General features: G+C 40.1%; 1 protein-coding gene across 2 annotated transcripts in view; it reads left to right on the top strand.

The window, feature by feature from the left end:
- Nucleotides 1-20329, top strand: part of cfap20dc (CFAP20 domain containing) — a 34616-nt gene that overhangs the window by 7637 nt on the left and 6650 nt on the right. Inside the window, exons 10-14 of one of the 2 annotated variants that reach the window (XM_041961916.1) lie at nt 589-699; nt 804-929; nt 2207-2529; nt 14203-14538; nt 16330-16569. In XM_041961916.1, the coding sequence (XP_041817850.1) occupies nt 589-699; nt 804-929; nt 2207-2529; nt 14203-14538; nt 16330-16569 (1136 nt within the window). Of the gene's footprint in view, nt 1-588; nt 709-803; nt 930-2206; nt 2530-14202; nt 14539-16329; nt 16570-20329 lie in introns of both variants that reach the window. The other variant, XM_041961924.1, reaches the window with a different exon arrangement.

Genomic DNA, 20329 nt, shown 5'->3' with positions numbered 1-20329 from the left:
TTGAATTAAAATAATGCCACTTCATTTAGAAAATGAGGCGCTGGAGTGCTTGCTAGGTGAGCCCAGCTTGTTTTGACTTCTACCTCTACACATCTCCATAGATGATAATCACTCAGCCTCTCTTTTTCCAGCATGTTTAAAGGCTCACAGCAGTAAAAGTGCACACTGTATTCTTCTCATTGCATTCTTCTTGGCCTTAAGTGTGCGCATGGCTATTCTTCTGTGTGCTCTACATCGGTGAAAAGCACTGCATGTCAACCAACAAAACAGTCCAGCTCTTGCAGAGTATGTTATTTTATGCCCCTAATAACAGCTTTTACAGTTGGTAATATGCCATCCTTTGAGCATGACTGAATGCAAAAACGGATGATTAAAATTCCTTAATTCAGCTGAACATAATGTAGCTGGATGTATTCTCTCTGCACTGAATGAATATAAGAAGCTCAGTTACTAAAATGCCTTCATTAATGGGGATTTTCACAGTGCATAATCAGTTCACAGATATACTTCTGGCAAGCTTCAGTAACATTGTTAGTTTGACTGTTTTGTGTTATAAAGCTTTTCTAATGTTCAAACTACTGTATGTAGGAACACCTGGCAGTTTACAGCCCCATCCCCCAGAAGACAGAGTGTTTGACAAGCTGGGATCTAAGAAGCTACGGGTCTGCGGTGCTGGGAGAGAGAGGCTATCATCGTCGGGTAAGCTGTGTGCACTGCATCTTATGTTCTATGCATTTGTGGGAATATAGAGTGTGATTTGGTAATATGGTAAGATGTCTAATTCTGGTTAACATTCCATTCAGATGCTGTATCTGGTGGCCACAGAAAGAGAAGTAAAACCAGGCAGAAATACACTCCTCCATCCAGTAAGCAAGAGAGCAGGCAACAGCCTCTGACTCTAACAGAAAGGACACATCACCTAACAGGAGGTGAGGTCCACATCTGCTGTGACTAGACAGAGAAGCAGGACAGCAGGAAGACGGGTGCACTCTCAGACTGAGTGATGGTTAGAGAAGTGTGGGAAGACAGTGGGCAATGGGACAAAAGAGAATAATATGGCCGTTGAGTGAAATTGATGTCTACTTTTTGTTCTGAATTTACCTAGTAGCCCCTTTATACTTGAGAAAAACACCTATTCCTACTCCTAATTTATGAATTAGATCACTTCAAAATATTGCATGAATTTTAATGAGCCTCATTCTAGGCTGCATACACCATTGGTTTTGTTCCCCTTTTTAAATTTTACATAACCCACGTCAAGGCCATTTTCACATTTTTAGTACCCCCGACTCCAGCTCACGAACACCCCAACCCCCCCCCCCACCCCCAAACCCATACACACACACACCTACACCAGCATTGTCCTCACAAAATGAGTGTGCGTGCTCTGAAAGCTCATTTATGGATGTTTCTCCACAGCAATAAGCTCCTCTGCTGCAGCCCTGCCCACAGACAGAAAGTAGTCAGTTCATTAATGGTAATGTGGCACATTAAATAAAAGTCAGAGGGACATCTCTCGGGCCTAGGGTTTGCCACACAGTGGGCAATTAGAGAAAGTGATTATACTGTTGAGAGGTTCAAATGTGCTCACTCATTCAGACAGAGGTGCCTCTTTCTGTGAGCTCAGCCTTATCGAGTAGTTTAAGGATTCAGCGTTTTTTGCATGCACGCATCATGAATAGATGCAACTTAAGTTTGAAAGAGATCTTACCCTGCTGGATCTATATTCAAGAACACCATGCCAATTTTGCAGTAAACTGGTGTTCTACTGATTATGTTGTTTATATTGTTATACTCTCATTAAAGTATTAGCATAGCAGGGCTATTAAGACAGCTACAATAATGTCAGTGCCGGAGAATTTAATTTTCATGTTTGGCAAGCAGTGGAATTACAATTTTACATATTGTTATACATTTTTATGTGCATACAATCAAATGAACTTGAATGACATTAGCCACATGATGAAATAATTTAAAACGGATTTATTACTCATTGTAATTAGATTCTGATTATTATTCCCCACTAATTCTTTCTCTCAGTTCTGAAAGACTTATTCATGTATCATACAATTTCTACACTCAAAGCCCTGAATTCTTTATTTCATCAATATTCATGTGCAACAATGGGTGTTTCAAAGGGAGAATTTACTCTTACATTGGTTAAAACTGCCTTGTTTTTGTTTTGTTCTATTATCTTTTATTTTAGATGAGTGTAGCTGCAGTCCTGTCAGGGAAAGTTCAGGAGCTTCTCCCACAACAGCAGAGTCTGTCTCCTGCTCTGCCTGGCCAGGTTTGTCTTGTGACCTGCAAGGCTGCGGCAGCTGGGAGAGTAATGAAGGGTCCGAGCCCCAGCTCACTCTGCAAGAGGAGGTGTTCACTTTCTTATCCCAGCCACACTCACCCAAGCGAGGGCAAGGCCGGGGTGACCAGGAGAAGATGGAGATGGGAAATCATCAGGTTCAGAGCAAAAGTGGGAGGCGGCATGAGGCCCTGCCTGAAGATGACTTTATCGGAAGTGAAAGTGATGAGGTATGTCGGCTCTCGGGGAGAGACACATCCACACTGTACTCACAAACAGTCGAAGTGCATCTCAATGCAGCTCAATGACTATCTGCCTTGAATAAGCAAACTACATCACATACATACAGTACTTTTAGGAATTTATTGTGATTTGTGTTTCCTAATTTGATCAGTTTTGTCCACAGTTTTAGCTTTGAGTTTTGGTTTTGCGTGTAGATGTTTCAGTCTTTTTTATTCAGTAGTTCACTCTGTATGATAGCTCGTGCCATTTTTGCATTAGGACATATTTTATTGGTCTGGGAATGCTCTTATGGACAAAATAGAGGAGCCTATAGCTCCCTATACATTATGTAGTTTGTTTTTAGTTCACATGTTGCCTTAGAAGTTGCCTGCATTTTAAGTGCTTGTTTTATGTGACATTTAGTGGGGATAAAAGCTTAAAAAAAGATTCTTTTAATGTAACGGACATTGAATGAAATTCTTTCTGGAGGGGAGTTAGAGGGATGTATGTCAGTAAGCTGTGATAATGTAAATGTCTCCCACCAGCTTTACATCCAAAATGATGACATGTTCTCTAAAGGCCTTCCTTTAGATGTGATTTGTGATTTTTCAGTCATTTGATTAAATTTGAAAATTTTATTTAATTCATTGATGAGATTGAAGTGTCTCAAAAGCACACAGTATGTTTTGTATTTTGGACTATAATATTTAACAATGCAAATTTAACAGTATGCTATGCTTTCACTTTAAAGGTCAGTGGGGTTATTTTATCATAAGTTAATTAATGGCTAAGAGATAAGAAAGAAGATGACTATCTTCAAACTAAATGCTGATTGCTTTTACTTAATTTAAACTTTACAACAAGTCTGATCATTCAGAATTAAGACTCTCAATTTGTTGTGCAGTTAATTAGTTTAACATTAATGCAATTTTTTTTTTTTATTTACATTTTTGTCATATTTCCAGGTCACCTATAATAGAATCAAGCAGGAGAAAATTTCTAAAACATTAACAGTAAATGTCAGATTTTGGTATCAGTAACTCGGGCGCTCTCTCGAGACTCACTATTATCAGCATTGTGTGCATGAGCAGATGTGCATGTGAAGAAGTCACACCAGGGTGGCGCGGGAAGAAAAGCAGAATGAAAGAGCTTCTGTTCGAAAAAATGTGATTCTTTTTATGGTGACCTTTGTAAACCGCAGGTATGGTCTTCTCTATCTGGAGTTGACATTTTTCTTTTGAGTTTGCACAACTTTTTGGTTTTGAGAATAGTTCTATATCTATATTCACCTCTGTTGAACCTGCACAACCTTTTCAATTTCCTTGGCTGGCATTTTAGTTTGTTTACAAGCCAAAAGTAGCTTATTATTAGCTTATTAGCAGTAATGCCTCCTGGAACTACTTCCTAAAACAAAACAAAAATAAAAACAAAAAAAATAGAAAGAGAGTACAACACAAGTATCTGCTCTTGGAAAGAAACTCTGGTTGTGTGTTACCCAGATACCATAGGAAAATATTCCCTTTGACTAGTTGAATATTATGTGCAGCATGTCTTTTTTCTTTCTTTGTTTCCTTCTTTCTTTCTTCAAAAGACCTGCTTGTACCCTACTGTCTGAACGAGGACCATGCATCTAAACACTGGATTGTCTCACTGTAGGTGTGCGGCAACCACTGGCAGGTCTCTTTCTTGTTTAGATTGGAATCTTGCTCTGCCATTGATACTAATGTGTTATATAGCTTATAGAGTTTTTCTCACAGCCTTTACATTTAAAAAACACCACAACCTTTTTGGGAATGTCCCCTGGCAGTCAAGGATATTAATTAATTATATAGTACAGACAGCTGCTCCAAAAAATGTCACATTTCACAATGAAATAACACCGATGATGTGTCTGAGCAGGGGATGTTTAAAGGATCACTTCTTCAAATTGACACATTAAAATCATCTCCACCACTTCTTTATGAAATATGGTTGGAGCATCACAGGGCATTTTTAATTGTTTGATTGCTTTTTTCAAATGTTCAGTTCGGCTATTTACCATAACTTTACCAGACTACTGCTGGTTTACTAAAAAACAATTTTAACCTCAGTTGTTGCAGTTCAGTCGCCAATAGGAGAAACACATGTCTGTTTAAAAGCAGTATTATTAACATAAATATTAAATTTCAGTCTTTTCCGAAATGTCAGCACCAACTTGCTTGAGTACAAACCAAATTAACACTGTCTGTGTGGCAAAATACTAATAAAGATTTGTTTCCTCAATAACAGCAACTGTGGCAGGAAATCACTGGTCAGGAGACTCAGTGTGTTTGGTTTCTTGCGTTAATAACAATTAACAAGGATAACAATTAGGTAAAGAAATGTGCATTGTTTATATGCATGTATTGACTCAATATACCAACATTGAACTTGGCCACCTTGTTAGCAAGCTGTTATCTTAAATATAATGATATATATAACAATACAACAATATTATACTGTGTATATGGCTTCCAACCTGATATTTTGTTTTGTCTGTCTTGATGAAACCTGCTGTAATACATCAGTAGTAAATCCTCTTTTTTATCACTGTTAGACAGAAACACCAAAGGAAAGAAATGAATTATTTATGTTATTCTGGTGTATTGGTATAAACTGACTTATATTCAGAGATTTGACCATTTACAGCACATACAATATTGTCATGATTGATAAGACACAATGTCCAGGTTTGTAGGTGAGCTGCTGCACTCACAAAGTCCCAAATTGTAGATTTTCAGTTTGTAAATTATAACAGACCAATCAGTCTGATATACAAGTTATGTTTCTTCAACATTTCACTGAACAGATTCCGACCAGATGATACGTGGCAGAAAGGAGACATTTTAATTCATGTGTATTAGTAACCACCAAGACTCACAGATTCAAAATGAAAGAAAAAGGTAATGTGAGGTGAGGCCTCATTCTACCTCCTACCAGAGCACCAAAGTCTGTTCTCAAATGTAACATTTTAAAGTTTCTTTGAATATGTAACAGTATCACATCTGCATAAATTAGATCTGTCACATGCTGCTTGTTTAGAAAGGAAATACGTCACTGGTTTACCTGTTAGTCCCATTATTTCTTTCTTCAAAAACAGTAGTGAAGAACACTTGGATTCCTCCAAGTGTTCTTGCCAGGAGTTGAGTGTTCATAAAAACAAAATTATGACTGGTGTATAGCAGATTAATCAGAGTGCACAAGGCCAGATTGCCTCCTAAATTACCGTATGATCGGTTGCTGACAAGCAATGTAACATTTAAAAGGCTACTTTTTTTGGAGTCCAATGCCCACGCCACATAAAACGCTCTAGGGCTACATTTGATCACTTCCAGCTAACTTCATGGAGAACAATTAGGACAAACAGCCTTACAAATCTGCTTTAACTGAATATTCTCCGCAGTCTGAAGCCTACTGAACAAAGCTTGGGCAGATGAGCTAGCACTGACCACCAACTGCTGGACAGCTCTCACACATGAAAGCTACATCACACAGCCACCTGTCACTTCAACAGTCCTGACTGAAAGATGAAGTCCACTGTGCTGTGTTGGTTAGGCAGTGAAGCGCCGGGCTAAAAGGAAAGTGCCTCTTGTGTTGCCAATCATTTTGCTTTTTTTCTTAAAAAATAACTGATGAGTTACCAGTTAATGGGTGTCAAGAGCAAAATTAACAGAAACCGACATCCCTTCTTAGTGCCTACTGTTTCTGTAGTGATGATGGCTGATGATGAAGCGAACTTCCCAGAAAGAGCCGCGAATGGCAAAGCAGACTCAGTGATCCTAGGTGACAGCCAGATGAGAATTGCTGTAGGTTCAGTAGAGCGGCTGGGTCAGTAATTCCTCAGGAGGATGAATCCATCTCAGACTAGCTGAGGCCTCACACACACACAGCGTGTGTTCCGCTCGTCTTGCGTCATCTTAAAATACAGTGAAGAGGCCAAGGAGCGGGAAGACCAGCAGGAACAAAGAAAAGCCAAAAGGGGCAGAAAGAAAAAAGGGGCCTTGAAAGAAAAGGCCGGAGAGCAGAGGAGACGAAAAATAGAACACAGCCCAACAAGCGCTGTTAAAGTGTTTATAGTCTAAGAGGTGTGTTTGGAAAAAAGATCCATCCTTTGTGCTCTTCTGATGGACTGCATTGATTGCTAATGACTTCCTTTGTGTGGCGAGAAGATCTGGCCCCCAGCTTTAAAGAGGAATATTTGAATGCTACACGCTTGCAAGTAGGATATTTACTCATTCAACTGCCATGTCATGAAAACAGTGGGAAACACTTAGAACTTCCAATATTGATTAATCCATTAACACAGAATAACATCAATGCCTTCATTTTCAAAACTGTATGACAGTGGAGCACATCTAAAGTAATACATGATCCTAACACTCAAGCCACTCAGTACGTCAGGTCGTGTGATCAAGCTCCCCCACACATAAGCTCCTTTGTTGTGCAGATATAATATCAACATTTCCAGGACACAAAGAGGCCTAGACCCCCTTTGGACCGAACTACTCTACAATGAGTCCATTCATTTCAGTTACACAACAACACAGACATGGTCAGATCATGTAAACATCTAAATCCAAAACTCATATGTTCTCACAAGAGACTGTTGCTTCCAACCCTAATGACATATTTAGAAAGAATATTTTTAAGAGGGTGGGTTTTTCAGTTTTTCCTTCAGGTCAGAGGTCATAGGGTTTGTGTATTTGTGCTCCTGCACCTACGCAGATAGACTGTGAGATTAAAACATCATAATGTTCCTGAAACAATTTAACTTCATGCATACAGTTACAGTGCTATTACAGTGCATTGATAAGTTGTAAGCTGCCCCCGAACTCAACAGAGGAAAAAACATTGCCGTAGAGAAACCAATCAATCAAAGGCACAACAGAACAGCAGAGTTTTTATTTATATTTGAAAGTGGATACAGTTGGGGCACATTTGAAATCATCAGGAGCTTTCCATGTTTGTGCACCGTTGTGGCTAAAAGCAGCTTCACCCTGTTTGGATCTGACTCAACGTACTACCAGTAGAATAATTCTTAAAGATCTGCGGGCCCTACTGGGTTTACAGTATATTCTTCAATGAAATAACAAAGGTATTTTCACAAAATTGTTGATAGATTTACAAACTAGCAGCAGCTCCAGTAACTATATGCAGGTGTAAAGATTCAATAACAGGATTGATGCCCTCACTTCTGGCAGCAGTGTTCTGAATGAGCTAAAGTTGTCTGTAGTTGTTGTAAAGCGTTTTTGGGAAGACCAAACAAGAGACACAAGTCAACCCTGGAGGAAATTAAGGCATGAATGAATTTCTCTAAATTGTTTCCTCCTTGTTGTCAAATACATGATGATAAATAATGATTTCTGTTTTTATTGAACTGAAGGAAATTTAATTCATCCAGTTATTTACTTACTCTAACCATTTATAGAGTGAGTCTAATGGTTCATAGTTACTTAATGAGAGAGCTAAGCAAATGTGAGTGTCATCTACGTAGGCATGATCAGCAATCTGAACCAGCTAACGTTTTACATGAGTCAGTATGCCAATGAATGTCATTTAGTACCTTTATTAGTGCCTTAGTACCTTTATCAATAGTGTCTTTTATTTCATATATGCTTCACTCTCTAAGTCTGTTGTTGGTGGGATAAGGAATACGGTCCATGCCGACACACTTTGTCACAGCACAATAGCACCATAGCATCACAGTACATCCTATGCACACAGATGGAACTCAGACAGTACAGTACCTGATATTAATCACGAGGGAATGAAACTGGAAATCACTATAAAACAGAATAAGTTCTCTTTCAAAGCATGTTGTGTATTGACCATACATGACCTAGCCTTATACTAGATTCGACCTAGACTTGTTTCACAAAAAATGATGCAAACTTATTACACTTCTTGAGAGGTAAGAAGGGAGGCACCAACCATGTTGGGGGATTAGTTTCCCTCTCAACAGTAAATAAAGCACGAGAATTGTTGGTATTCCTTTTGATGATATTAGAGAAGAAGGCTTATTTTTCCTTATTTATTTCAGAATTGTATGAAGCCTTTCTTTATAGATGACGTAGTGAATCTGAAGATTAATTTTTCTCCATTTGCGCTCAGCTTTCTGCATTGTCTATTCTGACTTGTGACAGGTGGGGTGTTTCTCCATGGTGCTTTCTGCTTGCCAGAGATAATTTGTACCTTTTCAGGTGCAATAGTGTCAATAACTTTCAGAACTCTCACAGTCAAAATGATCACAGAGGGAATCAACAGAGTCTGATGTTAAGCATATTGACATAGACGTAGCTTCCGTAAAAAAGATTTAACTGTTGTCCCTGACGAGAGATAACAGAAGGCAGCTCAGTGTACGTATCAACAAAGTTTGTAGAGGACCTTGGAGGTCTGTAAATTGTTAACAGCAGGATTTTTGGTGTGAGCTTCAACACAGTGCAAAGATATTCAAAACAGGCAAAATCACTACATGATAACTGCTTGCATTGAAATTAGTTTTAAAGTTAATTTAAACACAAGATACTTGTGCTCAAAAAGAGGATTCATTCTCAGTGAAGAACCTTGGAGCCCTAATCTGCCTCTATACCTGCCAAAGAGCAGTGATTCCTAACACGTCTCTGGGGGTCATCAGGTGGAAACCTCCCTTCAACAGTGTTTCGCCTACTTAGTCCCACTACACCTTCAGGAGGTTAGGCAGTGAACTCCGGCGTCCCAGAGTCACCCCCCCTAGTGCCAGTTCACACTGCTCCTACACAATCCAAACAGCACCACCACGTTCAACTGACCCAGAGATGCTCCAGGTAGTGGCCAGTACCGATGCTACCATTTAACTATTGCTAATGCTAATGCTAACCGCTAAGAAGAACAGAAGAAGACAATACAGTTCCGATGCTACCATTTAGCTAATGTTACGTGCTAACCGCTACCTGCTAAGAGGAACAGAAGAAGACAATAAAGCTAGATTCACCTATACTGTTAATGTTAATTGCTAGCTACCAATACTAACTGCTAAGATACTATCATACTCTCACCGCTTTAGCTATTGTTAGCTGCCACAATGCTACCACAGGCCTAGATGCCACATGTAACTGCCGATTGCCACACTACCATCATCTACACCTGCCTCTCGCCAACTGCACCAAAAAAGCGGGGTGGGAATACAAACCCTGGTTCGGGTAGGGGGTAGAAAATAAAGAGGTAGAGTCAAAAGATGAAAGTAGGGATTGGATACAGACCCTTGTTCGGGTAGGGGGTGGAAAATTTAGAGGGTGCTGAAGGTGGAGGCCTAAACCACAGACTAGATTTAACAGCCTCTTCTAACATTTTCTTCAAGAAGCAACAAACCCTACCATGTCCTTCAAGAAGCAAACAAAACAGGAATACAACCAAAAAGATCAAAAAAACAAGCCAACTCTGTATCTTACAACGCAAACTCACCTGAACAGGCCGCATGGTCCCAAAGAGAGACTCTGGCTGGCCACACCGCCACCTTATCTAAACTTCCTCTTCCTGGTTCTCTTCCTATTGGCAGAGCGAGAAGATGGGGCGGGGAAAGCAGAGCAGAGGGGAGGTGTAAAATATAGGATCAACGCCACCTTTCTTGTCAAATCAAGAGGCATTTATAAAATTAAAGTTTGGAAAGGCTGAATAATTGAAAAGTGCACTGCCACAATTATCTAGCCAAGTTTCAGTTAAAAGCATCAGTTCCAGATTATATGTATATTATTATTATATGTATATTATTTTTCTTTTGTTTTTTTGTTTTATGCCTGAAGCAGAGGCTCATCACATAGATGGATAAAAACGAGAAAAATAAATTATAAAAATTAAACCAGAAACCTTGCGTAGACAGACAGGCCGGTACGTCCACAGGTAGAGTGAAAAATCAAGGAAATGGATTACAGATTAGCTAGAATTGATGACTGAGAAGAGGGCACTATTCCCTTTCTATTACCTATCAAGACAGGAATAGAGAAAACGTCTGGTGCACTGGGTCGGAGCTTGGCATCTGATATCAGCAAGAGCATGCTGTGTTTTGTGCACAACCAGTTGTACGAACTGTTTTAAACTAAGGCCATTTCTTCTGGCTGAAATGGCTGCTCTCCTTCAAGGTTTCTGGTGTGTGGTGTTATGTGTTGTCTTGTTTTGATTTCTCTTGTCCTTGGAAGAGGGAGCAGATGGTTGACACAGGAAGTAGAATAGATTGGAGATGAACAGTTTTACTCCTTACTTGTTGAGGCAAATTCCATCTGCTCTAAAAAAAAGTCAAAATTGTCAATGTTGTGTACTCTAGCACTTGAAAGCCATGTTATCAGTGCCAGAAGTCTTCTGAATCTCTTAACTCCTCTTTTGACTGGTGGTGCTAGGCCACTGATAAACAACGCAACATTCAAGGAGATGAGTGTGTTCAATAAATCAGTGAGCTTGTTTCAGTGCTTCTGATTGCCGTTTCACTCTGTCAATAGTCCCTATGTGCACTATGGTTTTTTTCACAGTTGGTTGTACAGACAGAATATGTGCCTTTCTTTCTATTATGTCAGAGACCACATCCTTGGGCACGCTGCTTATTTTACTGTTCTTACTGCTTATGCTTTTTACATCTTTAATAGCAAAGACACCCACAATCAGAGTTGGGGGCCCAGTCGTTGGCTTGATCTGTTGCATTTTGCTTTCACAATTACTCTCAGCCTGTTCCCTGCTGTGTGAGGATGAGAGGTTATCCAGGTCATCTGACGAAGATCCAGGGTCCTGCAGCAGTGGTTCAAATCAAATTCATGTTGTGCACTTGCTTGGTGGGAAGGTTTGTAGCTAGGTCTTCTTTTGCAGCACAGTGGTGGCTGAGGCATTCTGCCTGCATGGTGGTGCAGACAAGACAGTCGCATCAGAATCTCAGGATGCTGAGCTATGGCTGTCATTCGTCTTGCTGTGTCCCAGGGAAGTGATTTATGCTTAGGGTTTGCATCAGGAGGATTTCAGAGAGGTGCACTGTTGCAGATTTATTGCCAGACAGCCCTCCATTTTCTTAGTAGTCTTGTTTCTGTTAGTTAGCCTTGTGTTAGCGTTCTCTTGATGTTTACTGCTTTGAGCCCGTGGTGAAGTGGTATCACTCCCACACAGTCCGTTCACTTCCACTTTCACTTCTAATCGGTGGATCTTAGTTTCGGGCACTGCAATTTTCCGGTGAGGACTGTGAAAGTCGTCCATGGAAAAGGGGTCTATTAATCCCAGGTTTTCAGTCGCTGCAGTGTGTCGTGACACAACAAAAGGCCTGCGCTGTCTGTAGGCCATGCTTGTGTAGTCATGAAGAAGTAATAAAGGTGTTAAAAAATACATAGTTGTAGACTTCTGTGTCCTTCATAAATGAACATCCCAATGATTTGCCAAGAAGCTGCTGTCTATGATTTTAGCGAAAAAACAAGGACATTAGCAAAATAATGTAAGCTGAGCAGAGAGTAAGCAGCAAAGCATTGACCCTTAAAGAAAGCAAGAAATCATTGTCTGAAGATGTGTGAAAGGAAGCAAAATGTTGAAACGCTCATCTGTGTAAATTGTTGACTTTCCAAAAAGGTTTACAGGTGTACATAAAAAAAGGTGTGCTCATGCCAGACATGGCATTAACTACACTGGAGGCCTGAGACTGGACCCCTAACTGAGACATGCAACATATTTCTAAGGCCACGTGTGCCAGCTTGGCTTAAATATCTGTACAGTATATAATGCAATACATGCGACAGAGGCTAAGAGACAATTTTTCAAATATCACCTGAGCTTTTGTAGTGCTGAAAGCTTTTGCTTGGCATGCCACCATATTCTGCAGCCCTGGCTATGCTGATAAATCAGAGCGTGGTTCGTAGCCCTCTGACACAAGTTGGCCTGATTTTGATTTTCATTCATTTGTGGCAGGTTGCTCATTTCTCAACTTGGAGCAATATCATCTTTCAAGGTGTTGCATCAGGTTCATGCAATTCTTTTGAGCTAACGTTTGTTCTAAAACATAGAGAAATATTAAAAGCAAAACAAAGCAATGAACGTTCAGCATATGAACTAGTTCAAATTGTATGAGATGCAGTAGGCCGAGGTAGTGTTTGTTATATTTTCAGGGAAATTCTGTTAATTTAATGCAATAATAACTGAAAGAATGGACTGTGCAGTAGCATAGTAAATTGTTGTCATGACGCTAATACTCTAATGCTAGCAAAACAACGCTTTGCTACGTGCCATTAACACACATACACACACATACACACACAAACACACACACACACACACACACAGCAAACCCACATGCTCACAGCCACACCCACAGAGGGCCCTTCAATAATAAATGTAGTCCATTGTTTATTCACTTGCACTTACGAAAATGATAAAGCAGAGAAAGAAAAGCAAAACAAATAACATATGGAGCAGATGAGCTAAAAACCTCAAGGGGCTTATGATAACCTTTCACCCCAAAACAAAGCTTAGAGATGAAAGAAAACACCTCAAAACGAGACAGCAAAAGAAAGAAATACAGAGTCTTGCACTTCAGAGGGAAGCTTCAAGCAGCTTAATTCATGAGAGACAATGTCTACATTATGAACTAAAGAAATGTAGATTCGCTGGCAATCTGGCTGTTAGTAAGCTGAGATATTAGATCAAATGATCAATTATTGATGGTGCAGAACAACACCATTAAAGGAACACTCCTCGAAAAATCTTATATTTGGAATATGAAACATTAGACCCCTTTAGGCTTGAATGGTGGCTCTGAAAAGTTTGTAGCTTTCTCCTTCGTGGGCAACGGCAGCTGTGCTCAGCTTTGATTCAACAGTTACAATGGATTCCAATTGCGACCCAGTTTCGCTGCAAAAGAAAATGTTCAAAAAAGGCCGCAGAAACTTTCTCTGTCCACACATTGTTTCAAAACAATCATATTTTCTCCAATACGGCTAATTGCCCAGCTTTTGTGTGCCGCTGGCCTGTGTTTGTTTATGCACCTACTACACTCGCTGTATATTGGTGTGGAGTTCTAAGGTTGGTCATTTGGTTTACCTGTGTTTTCTGTTACAGAAGTGGTTTTTGCTTCAGGAATTTTTTGAGAAGTATTCATGTGTTTTTTTTTTTCCCACTATGAAACTGGGTCACAATTGGAATCCATTGTTACTGCAGTGAATCCATTGCTGTCCTCAGTAAAGGAGCAAGTTACAAACTTATCCGAATCACGTATCTTTCAAGCCTACGGGGATGAGTGTTTGATATTCAAAACTTAGTTTTCAGTGGCGTATTCCTTTGATGTTTGGGGAGAAATGTCCGTGTGTACAGTGTGTTATGTAACCTGATTGGTAGGTGACAAATTTTGAACTACATCACTGCGTGTTACCTTTGAGTCTGAAGGTGGGAGATTAGCAGACTTAAAGAGAATGTCATTAGCCTTTTTAAATGTGAGGTTAATTTAAAGCTAAGCTACCAACACCTGGCCAATCCCAGTGACTGTGTGCCATCTCATTATTAAGCACACATCAATCTAAAGGCAGAACACAACATCAGAGTTGTTGGGCTAACATCAAAAAAATTAGAAACAGTCTGCCACTTACTCTTAGGTCGTGGCTAATCACGCTTTTTACGGTGTGGCAATCACTTTAAATCAATATTTGATAACTAAGTCCCTGTATTTCTTTCAGGATAATAGCTGTACCATTTTCCAGCATCAAAGGAAAATTGATGACTCCAACCCTGCTACTCCCACATCTCCCTGTCCAGCTTTGGATGTGCAACTTGAAGTCCATCCCGAGTCTCATAACACGGACCAAACAGCACCAAAGGAGTTCAGTCCAGCTCCGACACGCTGCCTATCGCCCAGTGTGACATCCAGCAGACAGGAACACAAGTGTGGCCCGCCTGGATCAGGGGTAGTGAACCAGGTTGTTAATGGGAACAGCGGTGTATCACTTTCTAGGAGACTTCTGCAAGAAGTCAAATTGGATGACTTCACACAGCACGAGGTACTGCTTATATCCGTCATTATAACAAACACCCGTGTTCATCCAGAATGTCAAGGCTCTATATAGGTTTGTGACAAAGAGACAAGCATATAAATGACTATTTTTTGAACCTCATACTTAACTAAATAGCTGTGGATTGGCCATCACCTCTAATTATCTCCACTGTGAGATGCTCATGTTTGATGCTACATTATATTCCCACTAAAGACATTGCCAATTTGGATAACCTCTCACTGTGTCTACACTCACAAAGCAAACATGCTCATTATTTGTCACATCGATGTCACACCTATCCACAAAAACAAGTTTGACGTCCAAACAAACACCTCCTGTATTTGCAATGGTAAGCTGGGTTTGTCAATTTGCATCATTATTGTCTTTTAATTTTAAGATTTATGTCATCATTGAGGAAAGAACAAGAGTAAACACACCACTGATTCCTCTAAGTCATGTCCTGGTGAAAAGATCAACTAAAAACCTTTAGGATTTTTTTTTTATGTTTTATGATGTTAATCAAATGACTGAGGATGCTCATAGTCCTAAAATCAAGGAGAATTAACTACAGAGCTTTAAGCCTCATTAAGTGCATGTTTTTGTTAGAAAGGTCGGCAAATTTACTTTTTAGTCTGAGTCTTAGCCACTCTCAAGAATCCCTGCAGGCAACTGTTTCTACCAGAAAAAGCTTTGAGAAATCCACTGTACATCATTTTCCCAGCACCAAACATCAGACAGACAATGTCATGAAGTCGCTGGTGAAAAAAGTTGAAAAAAAAGGAGACTTGAGCCAAAGAGCTGGATATTTTTGTCAGGAGCTGGTGGAGATCACAACAGAATAACAAAGAGAGTCAATGATTTTCTGTTTTTCCTCCCTGAAAATTGATTAATGCAGCTTGGTTAGATAAACATTAGTTTGATTGAATTCCATTGGAAAATGTTTGTTTACAGTGACTGTTATTGCATCCCAGAGTCTTCAGTAGATGGACTTGGCTCAATTCTCATAATTTACAGTTACAATTATATTCGTCCTCAGTTAGGATGTGCAGAGTGGGTTTTGGAGGCAACTGTGCACTGTATTAAAAGCTCTGATGGTATTCAGTCGAGCTGTCTCTCTTTGCCCACAATTATGTGTGGTCACTGCTGATTTGGACAGCACGGAGGACTTGTGAAAAGGTTTGGAAAGCCATGCTGAGATGGATCAGACTGTGGTCTGTTACAAATTGAGGTAGGCCCCTGCTCCAGTTGAAAAGATCTAGGATCAGAGGATAGTCAACTGGAGAGATCACAAGGCCTGAAGGGAAATCTGTCACTTGGCTGTTACTTTCTGCATTTACACAACTCACTGCTGAGACATATCCCAGCATCCTTCATCAATGCGGCTCCTGACTGTCGATTTGTGCCAACTCCAGCAGGCAGCATGCAGTGAGGGCTTTGACTGAAAGCTTGTCAGAGAAATATGACAACGAGACTGTTTCCCTCCCTACAGCCCTGGCTTATTGACTTCCATTGATTCAACACCAGGGCAACACCAGGCTTCCTTGCATTTTGTCATAAATCAAGTTAGCATAGGATTCTATAGATCCACTTTTACAAGACATTTCCTCAGAGGGTCAAACCAGTGAATTATGTGCAGCACTGCCTTGAGCTCTGTCTTGGACTCCTGCGTGCTGTTTAAGATTCACACTATTTTGTTGATTGCACACAACATTGTATCGAGTTTGTGAATTGAGGGTGCGTGTGAGAGTGTGGCTAAGTGCAAGGCATGCTCCCAAATAAGTCACTTCTGTTTTATGGGTGATTGTTTGAAAGGAAGAGGAAAACAGCACACTGAAGCCTGTTGATTCCAGCGATCACAACTTACACTCGCTTGGCAGTCTACATGTGCATGGGGATGATGATGAGGAGCTTCGAATGCTGGCGAGTCTAAAAAGGGAGCAGGAGGAAGATGAGCGTAGAGCCTCAGGCCTCAGTACATCTCAGATCCTCCAGTGTAACGTCAGCATCAGCATGAGCAGCGACGACACCTCTACCTGGACCCACATCTCCATGGTCTGTACCATCGTACTCTGCTACTCTTGATCTTTTTCGGTTGATTATTCACTAACAGGTGACACTTATGTGCAGCTCATCTTCTATTTGCAATCATTAGCAGGTTGTCCCTCTGTCTGTCTCCCGTGTGGAATAATTTTTTTGACCCTGGTTGATCCTCACCCTTGCTAATTTCCATTTCAAGCCCCCAACTTATGCCACCATAAAGTGCTAATGCATCTCTTTCTCCAGCATGTTTTCTGCATTACAAAAGATTATGGAGATAGAAACACGTTAATTGGCCTCTTACAGTTTTTAAAAGTACACCGGCACAATATCCACCGTTCCCCCAGTGACTAAGAATTATTTAGGTCATTTGAAATTATCCCCAGAAGTCTTTTTAGAATTCAAAGATGGTATAGTTTGCTCTTGGCTATTGAAGGTCATTTTGATCTGTGAGCCATTAGCATAAGCACATTGCACTGCCCTGCCTGGCCCTACTGGGTCCACTGTGTGATCCCCAGTGAATACAATAATGGCAGATGCTCGAGTAATAAGCTTGTTACCATTTCCACACATGCAGGTATCCATTAATATACTGAGATTTAAGCAGAAAACAATGAATACTGGTATTACCACAGGGATTATCATCTCATGGTTCCTTTTTGAGGACAGAGCAATGTGGTCACCAACAAAAACATGTATCTTTAGACCTTGCAGAAGGTACAGTTTTCCACAGGGACGGGGTGAGATTTGCATCTGACTTCATCAAACCCTGAAGTGATGTTTTCAAAATCAGCTGCAGTGCTTTACAATTCAAAATATATATGGCAACAGCACCACCATCAGCATATTAAGAAAAAGCTTGCCAATAAATAGAGAGGAAGATATCTACAAAAGACACCACCCAGAAAAAGTCATTCTTCAAATGAAAGATAGCTTTGGTGACATTGTAACAAATAAAACTTTAAAAAGGACCGCATAAGTGTCTGCGAAAGATCAAAACAAGAGATGTGAGACTCCTCCACAAGAAGTGACAAGCCATTTCTTATCCCAGGAGGCTGTGAATCGAGTGGCCCCGCTGTTGCTGCTTGTGTCACTGCTGCTAAAGCTGATATAGCAGCCCAGCCCACGTAACTTCACCTCCAGGCGACGGTTACTAGGTTGAAGACAAAAAAAATAAAAAATCACCTTGTAGATTGTTTGATTGTGTGAATCTGGATTTCAGACACCTCAATATGTGGTTCTGGGTTTGATACCTATCCTCTCTGTGGGCACATGGCTGTAGTCAGAACTGTCAAGTCAGAATTTCGAGGTTTTTTTTTTTCTCTGTTGGCCCATGATGTTACAGATGACAGACAGAAGAAAGAAAACACTCAAAAAGTAAAACTCCAGCCAAAAATCATTTTAGAATAAAATATTCACTCCCTCTTGGCTTGAAAATTGGATGTTTCTTCCTTCACAGTGAATTTGTGTCGGCTAAAATGAACTCCAGAAGCAAAGTTGAATAGTTAGTTTTGACATATAGGTGAGCTCTTAATGGATCTTTTGATCGGATGAAACGTTAATTAAAAGTTTCAACCGTATCACTCCACATAAAAAGCGAGTGTTTTTCACAACTAATTCCTGACAAGAGCAGTGTGAAGGACTAAATCCAATCTCATTTTAATAAACGGAAAAACAGAATCTACGATTGATACCGTAGAAATTAGAGTAGGTAATTGTCAGATTTCGCTTTCCATATAAAGATGATGAGACAGTGTTTGTGCCAGGAGCTCTCACAGTACATCATTATATCTTTCTGTTTCAAACAGCATGAGTAAGGTAAGGGGTGAAAGCCTGGGATGTGATCTATTTCTTGATTCTAAATGTTTTGTATGGAACACGAATGACAGCAATGAGGGCAAGTTTATTAGAAAATCTCCCATTTTTTTTTCCAAGATAGGTTCACAGTTCCCATAGAGGGTGGTAAATACAGTGTGGAATTATTCTGAGTATTTCCCCTAGCGTCAACATTCACAGCATCATAATTAACGTTCTGGAGAAGAGTTAAGTAATTATACAGTGAAACAACACTGCATAATCCAGTCCTTTACTTTTCCTGTCACTTCAAAGGCAATGTTCAGATCCGATATGTTTTTTTATTCATGACAGTTTGAAGAGCACAAATCACATGCAATCTGATGACTTATGTCTGCATGTGAACACTGGCGTTGAGCCAAGCTTCTATGAGGTCCGTCTGGTGTACTTTCACTTCATAACACAGTTGGAAGCAAGCTCCTTATATTGAGGTGTAAAAAATATTTCAAAGATGTACAAAGATCTTTCTTAAAATCAAGTGAGGGTTATTAAGGTTAGATATGTTAGCAAAGGAAATAATAATAGGAGGAAGAGTAGCGATAGGTCTCCGATTCGCTAATGTAATGTGCAGTTTTACGGTGGAGTTAGCAATATAAATAACATATACAGAATAAAAAGCAGGAAAACAATCACTAAAGTGGAGCTGATCCATCAGCCATCACCTTGAAACTGCCATGATAAATAAGGCAGTAAGATGGCTATTATAAAGAAATTTGCGGAGCTTGCACTGTGCTGTTGAATTTTATTGCTAAACAAGTCTGTGCAGCCCAGAAATGCTGTGTGGCACAGTTTTACAATCATCTGTTTTGGGCAGAAGGTTTCCTCTGGTTTTTCTCCATACCAGAGGGCAGAGGTCATAAAGTGGATGGCAGTGTTGATCGGAGACAAGTGGAGCTCCTTCAGGTTCACTGGATTCTGTAGCATTGTTTGACCCAGTGTGCAGGATAAGAGATGATGCACAGAGGTGGACAAGTAGAAGGGGAGCATCTAAAAGCTAAATGTTTGAGCATCAGTCAAAGAGACTGGTCAGACAACAGGGGTAACTAGGACTTGGATCTAGGCTTAGCCATACGTGGTGTGTAGCAACCTCTTAGCCAACACCTATTCTGGGTTTTTCTGGGAAGCTGTACAGCAGGTTGTGATTCAGGTAAGTCATCATATCTACGGCTACAGGCAGCTGTGCTCACACTCCCAGCCACATTTTGCTGCTGGATTAAGAGGTGATGTCTGTTCTAAATAAGTAATGTTCTTCTATTAGAAGCAGATGTGCTTCTAATTCTTTTAGACCTAAGTGAACCCTTTGATTCTCTACTTCTTGTAAGTTTAAATGACCATTTGAGGCATTGGGTTAATATTATAGCTACAGTACCGAGGTGGTTCAGCTGCTACCTCCCCAAAAGAAATTTCTCCATCACCCCACAGGTAACTCATCATCATCAGTGCATATTAGCTGCAGAATTCCACAGGGTACAAATTTAGGTCCTGTCTTATTTTTAGAAGAGGATTACATAAAGAAGGGGCTGGCGCACACAGATAGCTAAAATTTACTTAAGCAATGCAAGGGCTACAGCTTCAACATAACTGCTTCTTCATCAACGTCATGTAATGGAATAGCCTTTAAGCAGGCAGTAGACTTAAATAGCCTCCTGAGGCTATAATATGGTCTTTAGCTTTGACAAGATGGAGAGGGTAATACACTTGCATTTCTTACGGCTGAATATTACTATATTTTGAAAGTGACACCATTCTTATCTTCTGCCTCTCAGACTCACAGCTCACAAAAAATGTAGCCGTTAGTGTCTTAACAGGACCCAATCACAAATACAACCCAGCTTCAGTCCTTTGTTTCTCTACAGCGGTTAGCATACATTTAGAATTCTGAAAAGATTATAAGATTTTACGCATCCCTTGATCTTGGTTT

This window comes from Chelmon rostratus, chromosome 2, assembly GCF_017976325.1.
Source record: "Chelmon rostratus isolate fCheRos1 chromosome 2, fCheRos1.pri, whole genome shotgun sequence".
NCBI classification, from domain to species: Eukaryota; Metazoa; Chordata; class Actinopteri; order Chaetodontiformes; family Chaetodontidae; genus Chelmon; species Chelmon rostratus.
The sequence above is the reverse complement of the archived record's forward strand: the minus strand, read 5'-3'. Positions and strand labels throughout refer to the sequence as shown.